The 17,218-nt window shown below is 44.0% G+C and overlaps 1 protein-coding gene across 4 annotated transcripts in view; it reads left to right on the top strand.

Annotated features, from left to right (window-relative positions):
• PPP3CC (protein phosphatase 3 catalytic subunit gamma) overlaps positions 1–17,218 on the top strand; it is a 76,494-nt gene that overhangs the window by 27,245 nt on the left and 32,031 nt on the right. For all 4 annotated transcript variants that reach the window (XM_077919396.1, XM_077919397.1, XM_028707628.2 and 1 more), the window contains exons 2-3: positions 8,172–8,369; positions 8,669–8,793. In XM_077919396.1, coding sequence (XP_077775522.1) covers positions 8,172–8,369; positions 8,669–8,793 — 323 coding nt within the window. The remainder of the gene's footprint in view (positions 1–8,171; positions 8,370–8,668; positions 8,794–17,218) is intronic.

The raw sequence follows: 17,218 nt of genomic DNA on the forward strand, positions 1-17,218 counted from the left end.
TTTCCTTTAAAATAATGTCAAAAATTAGGGGGCGTCTTATATACGAATACATCTCTCCCCCCCCCCCCATTTTCTTAAATCTGAGTCCTCAAAAATAGGGGGTGTCTTATACATGGGGGCATCTTATAGACGGAAAAATATGGTACATCTGAACAGAAGGCTGAAAAAGACTGCTTAACTTTTTTACCTGTAAAAGAATATCACACTCTCTAAGCTATTCACATCCTAAGGCTCTGGGTTGATGAGGAAATAGTGTTCTTGTATTTTCCCCATTTGTTCCCCATTACTTTTGAAAACCAAGGTACCACTGTACTAATATTAACACATCGTCATGTTTGAAACCTGGTGGGGGAAGCATGATCAGAAGGGTGATTTAGCCAAGTTTTTGTTACATGTGTGCTACACATGTAGGTAGGCCCTTGGTGTGAAAGCTGGCATGTTCCCATTTTGAGTCTTTCTTTCAGGTATGAAATCTTATGTGGCTTTAGATAAACTACAATATCTCAGCTTTCTCTTTACTCCTTCTGTCCTTCAAAAAGGGGTGATAATACTTAGAGGAGGGGTGGAGAACCTGTGCCCTTTCAGAGGTCTGGGATCATATTAGACCTATTTGCATATCTAGCAACCAACTGCTTTTTTTAGTTTTATCCCTATAAGTCACTTTGGGTATAATTCATCACTGAAAAGATTTGCTGGTGGTAGTCGTGATGGGAGTTGCAGGCTAACAACATCTGTGGGCCTACAGGTTCCTTGTCCTTGTCTTACAGTGTTTTAAGAATTTCTGAAACAATGTGTGAAGTGCTTTGGACTTAGCATTGCTCTATGAATACTAGTAAATACCTGTGAAGTGCTTACCTTCCCACCTGAGTTGTAAAATATTCTCCTTAGTAAAAATGCTACAGGAATTCTTGTCAATAAAATGGCTTATGTAAAATTGGTATCTGAAGAAGTGTGCATGCACACGAAAGCTCATACCAAGAACAAACTTAGTTGGTCCATAAGGTGACTTATGTAAGTTTCATAGAGTCGATCCAAATGTACAGGGAGACGTGAGACCCAGTCCTGCGCAGGCTTTGCCATCTTTAAATTGTAGAGGCGCTACAGTGCCTTGCAGGACTATACTATGAATCAGTACTAACATTTAAATTGGCTCCTGTGTGGTGTCACCAGCATGCTCAGAAATAATAATACTGAAAATGTAAGATAAGCAAGTACCTTCAGGAATAGATATTAGGAGTAACTAAAGTTCTTTAAAGGACGTGGGTGGTGCTGTGGTCTAAACCACTGAGCCTCTTGGGCTTGCCAATCAGAAGGTCGGCGGTTCGAATCCCTGCGACGGGGTGAGCTCCCGTTGCTGGGTCCCAGCTTCTGCCAACATAGCAGTTCGAAAGCACGCCAGTGCTTCCAGCGGGAAGGTAAATGGTGTTTCTGTGTGCTGCTCTGGTTTTACCAGAAGCAGCTTAGTCATGCTGGCCACATGACCTGGAAAAACTGTCTGCGGACAAACGCCAGCTTCCTCGGCCTGTAAAGCAAGATGAGTGCTGCAACCCCAGAGTCGTCTGCGACTGGACTTAACTGTCAGAGGTCCTTTACCTTTTAAAGTTCTTTAAGTCTGAAAGTCACCCTTCAAGATCTTATTATGTTCAAGAGTTTCAAGAGGCATCCTGTTGTCTCACTTGTTGATTCTACCTGTCCTTCCACCTTTCAACCATAGACACTAATCTTGCATCCCTGTCCTGTCCTGTGATTGCTTGCACATCCTTACTTTGAAACACCCTTGCACATGCTGCCTCCATTGATTCTTGCTCCTCCCACAATCCCTGTGTCCCATCATGTTCATTAACTTCTTCTCTTCACTTTCTTAAACTATTACAGTTGAGTTGATGTTTGAAGAGCCACATTGGGTCATCCTGTGGGTGTATGTAAAAATTTATCTTATATCGATTTATGTTGTCACTTAGTTCCCCTGTGTCTTCTGGTAGATGAAAATATGAGAAGTGCAAATTAAGCTCCAATGTATTAAAGGAGGTTTATGGATTTAGTGGATTCTAGTAAAGGCTAGAATCCTGATGAACAATCTTATGTTCATTCATGCAGTGTTTTGATGCAAAACCTGTAGCCTTAGTCAATATTCTACATAGTGTTCCCAGGGCTGGAGAACTCTTAGTGCCAGGAATTTATTATCCCCAGTACATTTCTTTTAGGGTTTGCTTGTTTAAAGCATTTTGTCCCACTATTTTGCCAAAAGGTTACTAGAGCAGCTTAAATTAGTAGTAGGACATAGAATCATAGAATCGTAGAGTTGGAAGGTCCCAAGGGTCATCTAGTCCAACGGTCTGCAATGCAGGAATCTCAGCTAAAGCATCCATGGCAGATGGCCATCCAACCTCTGCTTAAAAACCTCCAAGGAAGGAGAGTCCACCACCTCCCATGGGACCTGTTCCACTGCTGAACAGGTCTTACTGTCAGAAAGTTTTTTCAAATGTTTAGTTAGAATCTCTTTTCTTGTAACTTGAAGCCATTGGTTCAAGTCCTACCCTCCAGAGCAGGAGAAAACAAGATTGCTTCCTCAGTCCATTTGAGGATCTCTCCCTCATTACAGTCGATCAGGTATATGAAGACGAGCAGCAAAGTCAGTCCTCAGGGAATGTGCAGGCGACCTTGGAACGGACAGCTCACGGAAGAACCCCGACCAAACCTAAGAGGAGGCGTGTAGTGGTGATAGGGGATTCCCTACTGAGGGAGGACAAAAGCAGTGATCTGTGGGCCTGACAAGATGTCTCGGGAGGTGTGCTTCCTCTTGGTTCATGTGGGAACCAATGACACTGCAAGCAATAGCCTCCAGAAGATCAAAAGAGACTACGAGGCTCTGGGCAGGAAATTGAAGCAATTAAATGCACAAATTGTCATCTCATCTGTCCTCCCAGTTGAACGACGTGGCCCAGGGAGAGAGGGAAAAATAGTGGAAGTGAACAGCTGGCCTATTTCAGAGAAACAGACCAGACAAGAAAGGAGGAGGAGTGGTGTTATATGTCAGGGATGTGTATACCTGTGAAGAGATCCAAGATTTAGAACCTCAAAGCCAAAGTGAGAGCATTTGGGTCAAAATTAAGGGAGAGAATAACAGAGACCTCATTGTGGGAGTTTACTATAGATCCCCAAGCCATACGGAGGACATAGATGATGCCTTCCTGGAACAGATGGCCAAGCATGCAAAAGGAAGGGAGATAGTAGTAATGGGGGACTTCAATTACCCGGATATTTGTTGGATGTCAAAACTCAGCCAAGAGCATAAGGTCAAACAGATTCCTCACTGGCCTTGCAGACAACTTCATTGTCCAGAAAGTGGGAGAAGCAACAAGAGGAACAGCCATTTTAGATCTGGTCCTAACCAATGTTGATGACCTGGTTAGTGGGGTAGAAGTGGAAGGATCAGTAGGCGCGAGTGATCATGCTCTTCTGAAGTTTACTATACAGCGGAAAGGAGCAGCCAAGCATACTAGGACTCAATTTCTTGACTTTAAGAAAGCCGACTTCATAAAACTTAGGGAAGTGCTGGGTGAGATCCCATGGACAGTAATACTAAAAGGAAAGGGAGTTCATGATGGCTGGGAGTTTGTTAAGAGGGAGATAGTAAAAGCACAACTTCAGGCAATACCAATGAGACAGAAACATGGAAGGTGCCTAAAGAAGCCAGGGTGGCTATCTAAAGAACTTTTAACTGAGTTAAGATTAAAAAAGGATGTGCACAAAAAATGGAAAAGGGGGGAAACCACCAAAGAGGAATTCAAACAAATAGCCAGCACGTGTAGACACAAAGTCAGAAAAGCTAAAGCACAGAATGAACTCAGGCTTGCTAGAGAGGTTAAAAGCAACAAAAAAGGCTTTTATGGGTATGTCCGTAGCAAAAGGAAGAACAAAGAAACAGTGGGGTCACTCAGAGGAGAAGATGGTGAAATGCAAACAGGGGACACAGAAAGGGCTGAACTCCTCAATGCCTTCTTTGCCTCAGTCTTCTCCGATAAAGAAAACAATGCCCAACCCGAAGAATTTGGAGCAAATGATTCAGCAGAGGAAACACAGCCCAGAATAACTAAGGAGATAGTACAAGAATACTTGGCTAGTTTAGATATATTCAAGTCTCCAGGGCCAGATGAACTGCATCCAAGAGTATTAAAAGAACTGGCAGAGGTGATCTCAGAACCACTGGCAGTCATCTTTGAGAATTCCTGGAGAACAGGCGAAGTCCCGGCAGACTGGAGGAGGGCAAATGTTGTCCCTATTTTCAAAAAGGGGGAAAGAGAGGACCCAAATAATTATCGCCCAGTCAGACTGACATCAATACCAGGGAAGATTCTGGAGCAGATCATTAAGCAAACAGTCTGTGAGCACCTAGAAAGGAATGCTGTGATCACCAATAGCCAGCATGGATTTCTGAAAAATAAGTCATGTCAGACTAACCTGATCTCGTTTTTTGACAGAATTACAAGCCTGGTAGATGAAGGGAACACAGTGGATGTAGCCTACCTTGATTTCAGCAAGGCATTCGACAAGGTGCCCCATGATATTCTTGTAAAGAAGCTGGTAAAATGCGGTCTTGACTATGCTACCACTCAGTGGATTTGTAACTGGCTGACTGACCGAACCCAAAGGGTGCTCATCAATGGTTCCTCTTCATCCTGGAGAAGAGTGACTAGTGGGGTGCCACAGGGTTCTGTCTTGGGCCCGGTCTTATTCAACATCTTTATCAACGACTTGGATGATGGACTCAAGGGCATCCTGATCAAATTTGCAGATGACACCAAACTGGGAGGGGTGGCTAACACCCCAGAGGACAGGATCACACTTCAAAACGACCTTGACAGATTAGAGAACTGGGCCAAAACAAACAAGATGAACTTTAACAGGGAGAAATGTAAAGTATTGCACTTGGGCAAAAAAAATGAGAGGCACAAATACAAGATGGGTGACATCTGGCTTGAGAGCAGTACATGTGAAAAGGATCTAGGAGTCTTGGTTGACCACAAACTTGACATGAGCCAACAGTGTGACGCGGCAGCTAAAAAAGCCAATGCAATTCTGGGCTGCATCAATAGGAGTATAGCATCTAGATCAAGGGAAGTAATAGTGCCACTGTATTCTGCTCTGGTCAGACCTCACCTGGAGTACTGTGTCCAGTTCTGGGCACCACAGTTCAAGAAGGACACTGACAAACTGGAACGTGTCCAGAGGAGGGCAACCAAAATGGTCGAAGGCCTGGAAACGATGCCTTATGAGGAACAGCTAAGGGAGCTGGGCATGTTTAGCCTGGAGAAGAGGAGGTTAAGGGGTGATATGATAGCCATGTTCAAATATATAAAAGGATGTCATATAGAGGAGGGAGAAAGGTTGTTTTCTGCTGCTCCAGAGAAGCGGACACGGAGCAATGGATCCAAACTACAAGAAATAAGATTCCACCTAAACATTAGGAAGAACTTCCTGACAGTAAGAGCTGTTCGACAGTGGAATTGGCTGCCAAGGAGTGTGGTGGAGTCTCCTTCTTTGGAGGTCTTTAAGCAGAGGCTTGACAGCCATATGTCAGGAGTGCTCTAATTTCCTGCTTGGCAGGGGGTTGGACTCGATGGCCCTTGTGGTCTCTTCCAACTCTATGATTCTATGATTCCTCTTCCATGTGACAGCCCTTAAGATATTTGAAGATGGCTATCATATGTTCTCTCAGGCTCCTCTTTTCCAGGCTAAACATACCCAGCTCGCTCAAGTACTCCTCATAAGGCTTAGTTTCTAGACCCTTTATCATCCTGGTTGCCCTCCTCTACGCATGTTCCAGCTTGTTAACATCCTTCTTAAATTGTGGTGCCCAGAATTGGACACAGTATTCCAGGTGTGGTGTGACCAAGGCAGAATAGAGTAGTACTGTTACTTCCTTTGATCTGGGCACTAGGCTTCTGTTGATGCAGCCTAGACTAGTGTTAGCTTTTTTTGCAGCTGTAGCACACTGTTGACTTATGTTAAGCTTGTGGTCCACTAAGACTCCTAGATCCTTTTCACATGTACTGCTAGTAAGCCAGGTGTCCCCTATTCTATATTTGTGAATCTGGTTCTTCCCACCTAAGTGCAGAACCTTACATTTGTCCTATTGAAATTTCTTAGCTTGTGCCCAGTTCTCCAAGGTCATTTTGAATTCTGCTTCTGTCTTCTGAGGCATTAGCTACACCTCCCAGTTTGATGTCATCCTGCAAATTTGATGAGCCAGTCTCTGTTCACAGGCTTATAATCTAAAAGAAGGAAAAGAGGATGGGGAAAGAAGAAGGAGAGAGACACAAATTTAGGCACCAGCTGGGATGGAAACAGTTCAGAAAGCCTGATAGTATGGCTCTCATTGGGTGACAGTTGAGAGAGGACGAAAGCCAATTGATTTCTCTGCATAGGCAATGGAAATAACCTTGTTTCACTTATCTCCTTCTCTGCAAACAGGTATAAAATTGCAAGCAGGTGTACAGTTAATTCATATCAGGTTTACTACAGAATATATTTGCTGTTACAAATTACAAGAGTCATTATCTCATGCTTATCTCTCTTAAACTGGTGAAAGGAATTACATGCTTTATACAGAGTCAGGCCACTGGTCTTTCGAGCTCAGTATTGTCTACAATGATTGACAGAGGTGCTCTAGCACTTCAGAAAGGATTTTTCTCAGGCCCCCCTGGAGATGCCTAGAATTGAACCTGGAACCTTCCGCAGGCAGCACATGCTTTCTACCACTGAGCTATATAACCCAAAATACAGCTGATTATACATATCAAGCCAATTGTCTATCATATTTTGGCAGAAACCAACCATAACCCTGAATTCTTGCATAAGTCAGCTTGTTTCCTGGCAGCATGGCAAGAGCAGTGAAGAACTGAAGTGACTGTGATTTCAGCAGCGTGCACCTGTGCACTATGTGTTCACATTAAACACTAGTTTATTTTAACTACTGTATAGCTTTAGGGACGCGGGTGGCACGACTGGAAGGTCAGCAGTTTGAATCCCCGCGATGGGGTGAGCTCCCGTTGCTTGGTCCCTGCTCCTGCCCACCTAGCAGTTCGAAAGCGCATCAAAGTGCAAGTAGATAAATAGGTACCGCTCCGGCGGGAAGGTAAACGGCGTTTCCATGCGCTGCTCTGGCTCGGAAGAAGCGGCTTAGTCATGCTGGCCACATGACCCGGAAGCTGTATGCCGGCTCCCTCGGCCAGTAAAGCGAGATGAGCGCCGCAACCCCAGAGTTGTCCGCAACTGGACCTAACGGTCAGGGGTCCCTTTATCTTTACCTACCTTATAGCTTTAATGTAATGTGTGAATGAGAAAGATGAGGATTGCTGAAGGGAGAGGCTAAGTTGCTTCCACGGCTAACTTTGAAACATAGCTGTGACACTATCGTGTCCCAAGGCTGAATTAAGCAGTGGGGAACCAATGAAATTACTTGTCTGTAATCTTCAAGAGAGAAACATTATATAAAAACTATGCATTAGTGCTGAGTTACCCAGGACTTCAAAGCCTGTCAGTTTAGGATAATTAATTGGTTGATGTTCAGTTTTGGATAGGAAATAGAAAACCTGTTTGGGGTGCATATGTGTGTCCCACATGGGAAAGATCCATATCTCTGTCACTTTTATATGCTGAATCTTTTATTGGTATTGAATCTCTATTGACTGCATTTTGTCATGTGTTTGTAAAGCCACCATAGCAAATTCTTTTGAAATGCGCGTTGTAAATCCATTCAGTATGTAATTTAAGAAGGATGAGTATTTGATGTGATGAAATGTGATGCTTGCACTAGGAATTTGAAATATTTGTTTAGCTATGTCAAGGGCTGCTGTCTTAAAAATATATATTTAAAAACTCTGATGATGGATTACAGGAATTTGAATCTGGTGCTTGGCATTTGAAATTATTTTTTCCTGCCTTGAATATCCTCATGATGCATTTCGTACTTGTATTCAAAATATACTGCATGTTACGTTTCTTCAAACTCCATCTAGATCTGAGCAATTTTCAGTATGGTCCTTAACTGATCATTCTCTCTCTTGTTGCCCAGGTTAGAGAAACCTTTGCTGAAATCCGATTATAAGATTTATTGGTCTTTGGAGGAACTCCCTTCTTAATGTTTGTGTGTTTCTGTCTCTCTCCAGCTGTCCCTTTCCCTCCTACGCAGCGGTTAACCCTGAAAGAAGTTTTTGAGGATGGGAAACCCAGGCTGGAGGTCTTAAGAAACCACTTGGTGAAAGAAGGGCGTCTGGAGGAGGATGCAGCGCTGAAGATAATCAATGATGGAGCCTCCATTCTGAGGCATGAGAAGACCATGATTGAAGTTGAGGCTCCAATCACAGGTCAGAGAATGCTTTATTTTGTGGCTTGTTGTTTTCTGAGGCTCATCTGGAATGACTGGCTGCTAAAGCCAGCAGGTTTCCTGTTGCATGTTCTTTCCACTGAAGTGTGCTCAAGATCAGAAAGCTTTCTATATCTCCAAGGGGAAGAAGTGTTTTTGTAGATTGGAGATTTGAGTACAGGAGCTCAGTATAATCCAACAATTTAGACTGAAGCAAAACCATGTTCCCTATTGGTTCTGTGACCTTTCTGTTCTTAGCATGTAATCCTGTCCCTCTTTTTGCTGTCCTTCCTCCCCTAGTGTGTGGTGACATTCATGGGCAGTTCTTTGACCTGATGAAGTTGTTTGAAGTTGGAGGATCACCCAATAACACACGCTACCTCTTCCTGGGAGACTACGTGGACAGAGGCTACTTCAGTATAGAGGTGACAATTCAACTGAGCCTTTGGGGATTACACTTTAAAGTTTGGGCTGAGCCTATGGAACCTTTTCTTCTTCCGCTTTGGTAGTTTATGCAGTCTAGTACAATTACAGAGAGTTAATATGCAACAAGGCTTATCTTTAAATCAGTACAAATTTATTTTTATGTTGGTCAGGAATCATGATGGCGAAGTGGCTAGATTGCAGTGAAGGACATTATGGGTTCAGGTCTGCCAAGCCTCGTTCCAAATGCTACCATGCTCCTCCCCCTTCCCACAAATAAAAATAAATGATGATGCACAAGAGCAACTGACCTGTCAGTTTGCTAAGGACAAATAAAGTAGTCTGTGTTGAAACTTGTTTCTTTCTTTGCATGTTATTTGTATTAAAATATATAGGCCAATTTTCAACCAAAAGGTGTCCCAACTACAGAATACAATAAAAATGATAAGCTGTAGACATCTGAATGCCATTATGGACTGCTTCAGTTGTGTAAAAATGTGTGATAGCTAAACAAAATAAAAGTGTACCTCTTCTGTTCTCCCCTGGACATCTTTATGAGCTCCAGTTGCCCTAATGCATCTTCAGGTTAATCTGGGCTTAAATACAGTTTATTAATATTTCACTGCCTAAATGTTTCTGTGCTTTTTTGGGGTCCCACAGGCCAGACAACATATATTCAGAATTCATAGTTGACTCCAGTCTGCTAAAACAATCCTACAAAAATGGATAATTAGCTAGGGAGGGGTGAGCAGAGGAGGAAACAATCACTTCACCAACTCACTTATCATTCAGATGGAAATAATACTTCTGCTCTTACTACCAGCTGGCATTCTGAAGGGTTGTACAGGAATGGATCCTTAATTGCATTCAGACTGGCTCCTGTTGGGTGGGAAATTGTGATAGCCAGGGAACTATGAGGGTGTCCTATTCAGCAGAGGGTCCCAATGTGCCCAGGTGCCTTGATCCACGTTTACAGTTTTTTAGCGTCATCTGAAGTCTGCTGTTTATCAGCTTGAATGCTGGGTCAGCTGTTCAGATGGCTGCTTGCCTTCTTGTAAAGTGGCATGTGTATGTTTGCTTTCATCCTTTGTGTTGTTCTTTTTTAAATTAAAGGGAAACATTTTTTAAAGTTGCAGAACTATTGGGAAGGAGTAGGGGGGTCAGGTTAGTGAACTCCAGTAGTGCTAGCCATATGACAGCATTTACAGGAAGTGTTTGCTGCAAGCTTGCAGAAACATTTTTTCCCTTCCAAAGCTTGGCCCAGAAGAGGGAAATACATGTTTTGTTTTAAATGTATTGAGGATGTTTCCAAACTCCCTCCCACTGCTCTACAATGATATCCCTCTTTTCACCTTAGCAATTGTGAGTAGTAAAATGAGTTAGGGGTATATTTGGGGTATTTGGTGATTGGAAAGAATTGGACTTGACCCTTAATTATTTTGGCTGCTAGCTTTCTGTTAAGTGGAGCCAGTGTGTGGCTATTACCATTGTGTGGGGTATTCCTGTCAGCTAGTATGATTAGTGGATGAGGAATTGTCTCCTACTAGTAAATGTTGCAGATCCCCTAAGTGTTTGTGATCTTTGGGTGAAATGAAGTTGACAAGTACATGTAGGTCCCCCGCCCCCCCCCCCCCAAATGTTATAGTCTCTGCTGTGACACTTGAAAATTTCCAAAGGGCATACCACATGGCAGGGCTACATAGGCATTGTTTCACAAAGGTAGAGGAATGGATTTCGGAAGCCATTTCAATTAATGAAAGATGTAAAAGTGAAAGGGCACCAAATGGAACGGAATGGTCAGATACAGAAAAACTGAGGAACTGGTGACAGTCTATGAAAGTCGCAGGAGAATGGAGTTTCAGTAATCCAGAGGAGGATGCAGTAAACTGTTTAACAAGGTAGCATAGTCACCTCCTTATCTGATAGCATTTTGGCTCTCTTCCATTCCATCCAATGCTTTCTTTGTCACTTCTGGGGCTAGCCATGTTTGACTCTCACAGCAGAAATAGCAAAGTGTCTTGTGGGACTTTAATGCACAACTGGGATGGCAAAAGCTTTGTAGGCCCATGAAATCTGGTCCCTGAGTGTTTGATGGTACAATTAATTTGTTAGGCTGTAACCGTGCCACAAGACTCTGAGTTCTATGCATTCTGCATGAGGGAAACAGAGGATGAAGAATTACAAGACATGATCACATGTTAAAGGCCGGGATTCTGAGCATGGACCTAGTGGACCACTGCTGTAGTGTTAATTCAGGAGTTATAGTGTGGAAAATTTGTGAGGGTAGAGAGGTTGCTACTTTCAGTTGTTAATAGGCTAATATTCATAATCTACCCCAACAACCTTTTGAGAAAGTTTCTGTTGAGGAGAAATTCTGTGGAATCATGGCTCTGTTATGTTTTATGTTAATTTTTAGATTTCAGTTGCATAGTTTGAGCATTGAGGGAACAAGGATTAGCCTCCCTTGGCCACTTCTGCTATTGATACAGGGCACATCAATGAACAAAGACAGCCACCTCCATGTGCCATCACTCAGAATAACAATTGGCAGCATCAAAGGGGGAGTACCAGCCCCCCACTTCCCATTTTGTATCATTTTAGTAATTACTTTATGAGACATGGGTGGCGCTGTGGGTTAAACCACAGAGCCTAGGACTTGCAGATCAGAAGGTCGGTGGTTCGAATCCCCACGACAGGGTGAGCTCCCGTTGCTCGGTCCCTGCTCCTGCCAACCTAGTAGTTTGAAAGCACATCAAAATGCAAGTAGATAAATACCGTATTTTTCGCTCTGTAGGACGCACCGGACCATAGGAGGGGGAGAACAGGGGGGGGGGATCTCCCCCTCTCTGCTCAGCACCCCTTCAGCGAAGTGGCAGGAGAAACGAAGCCCATTCCATTTCTCCTCCTGCTTCGCTGAAGGGGCGCTGCACAGAGAGGGAAAACTGTGCAGTGCCTCTCCAGCGAAGCGAAGCCTGGAGAGCAAGAGGGATTGGTGTGCACCGACCCCTCTCATTCTCCAGGCTTCAGGCGGCTATCCGCAAGCCTTCGGAGCGCAGCAGGAACTCCTGCTGCGCTCCGAAGGCTTGTGGATAGCTGCCTGAAGCCCCTGGAGCGCAGCGGGAGTTCCCTACGCTCCGGGGGCTTCAGGCAGCTTCAGCGAAAGCAACGCGAAGCCTCCGGAGCGTGGGGGGAGCTCTTCCTCTGCGCTTCGGAGGCTTCGCGTTGCTATTGCTGAAGCCAAGGAGCCTGCATTCGCTCCATAGGACGCGCACACATTTCCCCTTCATTTTTGGAGGGGGGAAAGTGTGTCCTATAGAGTGAAAAATACAGTAGGTACCGCTCCGGCGGGAAGGTAAACGGCATTTCCGTGCACTGCTCTGGTTCACTAGAAGTGGCTTAGTCATGCTGGCCCCATGACCCAGAAGCTGTACGCCGGCTCCCTCGGCCAATAAAGCGAGATGAGCGCCGCAACCCCAGAGTCGGTCACGACTGGATCTAATGGTCAGGGGTCCCTTTACCTAGTAATTACTTTATACAACTTTGATGAGGATGGGATTTAGGCTAATTGTTAACTAGTTAATGATATATAATAACACTTAGAAAGCATCTGAAATTTTCTGTGCGATGGTCTTTATGACGCTTTACCTTCATAGGAAGCAAGAAGTTCAGCTGCCTCAAAAGCTTGCTAACTTCTTTATGATCTCATAGTTGCATTTTTTATTTTGCAGCCTGCCTTTAGCATACTAATGGAAAAGTGAGGTGTACAGTTAATAAATATAAGAAGGTGATTGGTGACAGGCTACAGGCATTTAGCTTTATTCATTTAAATACAGTGGTACTTCAGTTCTCGAATGTACTCTGTTTCGGAAGACCGTTTGACTTCCAAAGCCGTCAAAAACTGAGGCGCAAAGAGCTGGCTGCAAGTTCAATTGGAAAAATGGAAAAACACGCAGTGGAAGCCGTTCAACTTCTGAGGAGCGTTCAAAATGGAAACAATTACTTCCGGGTTTTCGGCATTTGAAAACCAAAACGTTTGGCTTCCAAGATGCTCAAAAACCAAGGTACCACTGTATTTCTACTAGAGTTTTCCTCAATCAGCTCGAAAGGCTAACAAAACAATTTGAAGCAATTAACAATTTAGCAATTTTAAAAGTTACAGTAACAATCAACAACACCACTAAAGTAGTTGTTGGTTTGATATTTTCCTTCACTGAGCAATTAAATCCAGCAGATGTCTGAAAGGTCTGAACACTGGTATCGTTGGAGTTTAAGATAAGTTCAAAATATTGGAAGAGCTGCTGTCATGTCCTTGACTCAAGTTACAGGTGGACAGTCTGAAGTTCCTGACCTCATTTGATGGAGCCCCTGAGACAGCCCTGTTCTTCCATCCCATCAGAATTCCTACTTTCCTTTAGTTTCTTCCTCATTTTTCTTGGCTTTTTAAATAATCTCCCCTTTCTGTCTAGTTTCAGGATAATTGGAAGAGGCATTATTATTATTATTATTATTATTATTATTATTATTATTATTTTATTATTATTATTAACCATCTGGCTGGGTTTCCCCAGCCACTCTATTTAATTTGATAAAATATGTGTTGCTTTTTTTAGAACGCTCCCTAGAGCTGTCTGTGAACAAATCAGTAGGCTTCTGCCATGTGTGTGTGCATATATCACACTGATGTCAGAAAGGAATTACTTTTACTTGCTTTCTAGAACCATAGCTGTATTGGTCGGTCGAACTAAAAAAATCCTGGTATATTTGAGAGGATTGGGAATTGCAGTCTGAGGTAACTATGGAAAAAATTGAGGCAAGGTGGTCTGTGTATCTGATTTAGTTAATTAGCAACACATTTGCCTCCAACTCTATGAAGAATGCAGCCCTTCACAGAAAAAGATGTTCACTCTGTCGTAACTTTTAGCAACCTATAGTTTTGACTTACAGGTGTCTCCCCACTTACGCATATTCAACTTGTGTGTGATGCTGGGAAATAATTAAATAAATTGATTTAAACTCCAGAAAAGTGTGAAAATAGCAAAAATGGCCCGAAAAGAGCAGGAAAACATCTTGCCTTTGTGTTTGCAGTCCCATGAGGTTTGGAGGGAGTTTTAGGAGGATTTTTTTGAGATGACACCCAAACGCAAGGTATCATCATCTTCCCAGGCGCTGAGAAACCCAAGAAGCAACAAGTGATTTAGAGGGTGTTTACAGGCTATTTAGATCATGTTCCCACTAAGCACGATTTCACATATGTGCACGGTACCTGTGAACGTAACCCCCACCTGTACGCTTGCGCTTTGTTGAAATTAATGTACACTCTTCAGGCATTAGCAATCCAGTGTATGAAGAACATGAAGGAGGCCTTGAGGACAAGCAGGATAGCTCTGCTCTCAAGTCACAGAGGGCAACACCTTGATGTGAGGAGTGTCTGGTATCCCTTGAGGCTCACTGCATGTTTTGGAACACTGATTTTCCAGAGTTTTAAAATGCACAGGGAACCTCCATGGATGGCAGGAAGCTTTCCTGGTGGCGCTTTCCACAAGTGAAGATTGATGGAAGAGACAACAGGACAGAGACAGTGCTAGCACACTTGTCCTCACTGACTTTCCTCAGAATTTCTCTCACATCTCAGATTTTAGAATGTTGTATTATTTTATTGTTGTTAGCCGCCCTGAGACCGGCTTCGGCTTGGGAGGGTGGGATATAAATAAAAAATTATTATTATCATCATCATCATTTATTTGCCTCAAATTTTGTTTTATGCACAATTTCATTGGCAACACCATTTGTGACTTTTAGAACTTTTATTTTTTTAAAGAATTGAAAGCTGGAATTCTCAAGATTCAAAGGGAGCTGTAGGCTTCCAAAGGTCCTCTGAGGAAACCTTCATGTTTCCTACCTCTGTATTTAGTGAGAGAAGGTGGCTTTAATGAGCTGCTAGGAACTTTGGGGTGGTGGTGGTGAGAGAGATAAAATTGTGCTGAGCTGTTGGGATTTGTGGAGGGGGTGGAGATGATTGCGCTGAGATGATTGTTTGAAGTGCCACTTGGAAATTATATGCAGTATGGTACAAGGAAATATTACAGGGAAATGCTGCACAAACTAGTATTTGGAATCCTTGGGAGTTGCTTGAAATCGCCATCCTTTGTACGCTGTCAGCATGCGGCCCTTTCATGCTATTCTTGGCCCTCCTCCTCCCCCCCAGCCCAGAATGGAGAGAGAGCTGTGAAAGGCTTGTTCCTTTTCTACCAAGCAGGTATTCATCTTTCACAAAGCAAGGTGGGCTTTGATTAGTACACGCGGGGGCTGCTCCAAATGTCACTTGATAAAATGGAATTGAGAAGCTTTACTTCACTTCTGTGCATGGAGATATGCCTTTTCCTCCTGCATCCTGCAAAATAACTTCTCTCTGCCTTGAATGAAAGATTTTCTGCTTAGGTGTGTTTAGAACTGGCTTCTAATATTGAGATGGAAGCCAGACAGTAGGCTTGGAAGAGAGAAAATGTATTGGCAAATACAAGGCAACATTACCTAAGTATTTACGGTTTTTGTCAAGGCTTGTAATAACAGGACCTGACTGCCAGAAAGAAAGAAAGAAAGAAAGAAAGAAAGAAAGAAAGAAAGAAACTAGCTGGGGCAATCTCAGATATGGAAGAACCTCGTTTTTGTGGACAGGCATGATCTCTTATCACAGATTTTCAAGAGTTTCTGTTATACTTGGCTCCTGCTGTTGCTTGTTCCACTTTGCAACACGGGTGGTGTGTGTGAGAGAGCTTTCATGGGCCTTGGATATCGCAGTTTGAGTTTGTACAACTGGGTTGGGGATACTAGGGAGCATCTGCCTGAGCAGTTGATGTTAATGACCAAACAAAATAAAACAGGATGTAATTTTTATAATTGCACCCTGATGCAGGCAGCCAGGAAGCAGGATGCAGAGCTGGGAGGGAGGGGCAAGACCAGTGTTGTCAATGCGAAGGAGTTACCTGCACTGCTATGAACATTTATAGTAGAGTATCATGCTCTGATGTAGGGACGCGGGTGGCGCTGTGAGTAAAAGCCTCAGCGCCTAGGGCTTGCCGATCGAAAGGCCGGTGGTTCGAATCCCCGCGGCGGGGTGCGCTCCCGTTGCTCGGTCCCAGCGCCTGCCAACCTAGCAGTTCGAAAGCACCCCCGGGTGCAAGTAGATAAATAGGGACCGCTTACTGGCGGGAAGGTAAACAGCGTTTCCGTGTGCGGCTCTGGCTCGCCAGAGCAGCGATGTCACGCTGGCCACGTGACCCAGAAGTGTCTCCGGACAGCGCTGGCCCCCGGCCTCTTAAGTGAGATGGGCGCACAACCCCAGAGTCTGGCAAGACTGGCCCGTACGGGCAGGGGTACCTTTACCTTTACCTTTACCTATCATGCTCTGATAGTTGGACTTGCAGCTGGAGGACTCAGGTTCAAATCCCTCTTGGCCATGACCCTCTCTCGGTGGCCTTGGACCAGTGTCTCTGCCTTTGTTTGGCTTAACAATCAACTCTGTTGGCATGTATATTGTTCTGAACATATATGAGTGTATTAAGTGCTTTATGCTTAGTCAGATCATTGGTCCATATAATCTAGTATTGTCTACTTCATAGCCAGTACTAAACATAGACACACAACTTACAAATGAAGCATCTTACCCAGTGGCCAAGGCAGCTGACTGCAGATATTCTGTTGCAGGTAGTTCAATGAAGCTGGGATGTATTTTTCAGCCTGTTTTGGATTGCCCACCCCCACCCTTCCAAAACATCAGATTTGCAGCTTGGACATACAGTGGTGCCTCGCAAGACGAAATTAATCCGTTCCGCGAGTCTCTCCGTCTTGCGGTTTTTTCGTCTTGCGAAGCACGGCTATTAGCGGCTTAGCGGCTATTAACGGCTTAGCGGCTTTAAGAAAAAGGAAACAAACTCGCAAGAACTCACAAGATGTTTTGTCTTGCGAAGCAAGCCCATAGGGAAATTCGTCTTGCAGAACGACTCAAAAAACGGAAAACCCTTTCGTCTAGCGAGTTTTTCGTCTTGCGAGTTTTTCGTCTTGCGGGGCACCACTGTATTATTAGATCTGGCTCTGTCTTTGAATGCCCAAGTGATATCTGTGGCTTTCCATCAATATGACTCCTCCTGGACAGAAATAGTATACCCCTTGCAGTGATCAGTGCCTAGTGGTGCCATCAGCAGAGGGGAGTGGGCAGAGGCCACCTGGCTGGAGCCAGCCAACCTCTGAGGGAGGCGGAAAGAGAAGGGGAAGCATAGAAAGTGGGGAAATAAAATAGGAGGGAGGGGAGGACAAAGGGGTAGTTGAACCTAAAGCAGAACATCTCACAAGCACCTCACAGGAAGGAAACCAAAACCAAACCTAAATAAATAAATAAATAGGAGGAGGAGGAAGCCAGAGAGGGAGGGA

The sequence above is a fragment of the Podarcis muralis genome, chromosome 15 (genome assembly GCF_964188315.1).
Source record: "Podarcis muralis chromosome 15, rPodMur119.hap1.1, whole genome shotgun sequence".
Lineage (NCBI taxonomy): Eukaryota > Metazoa > Chordata > Lepidosauria > Squamata > Lacertidae > Podarcis > Podarcis muralis.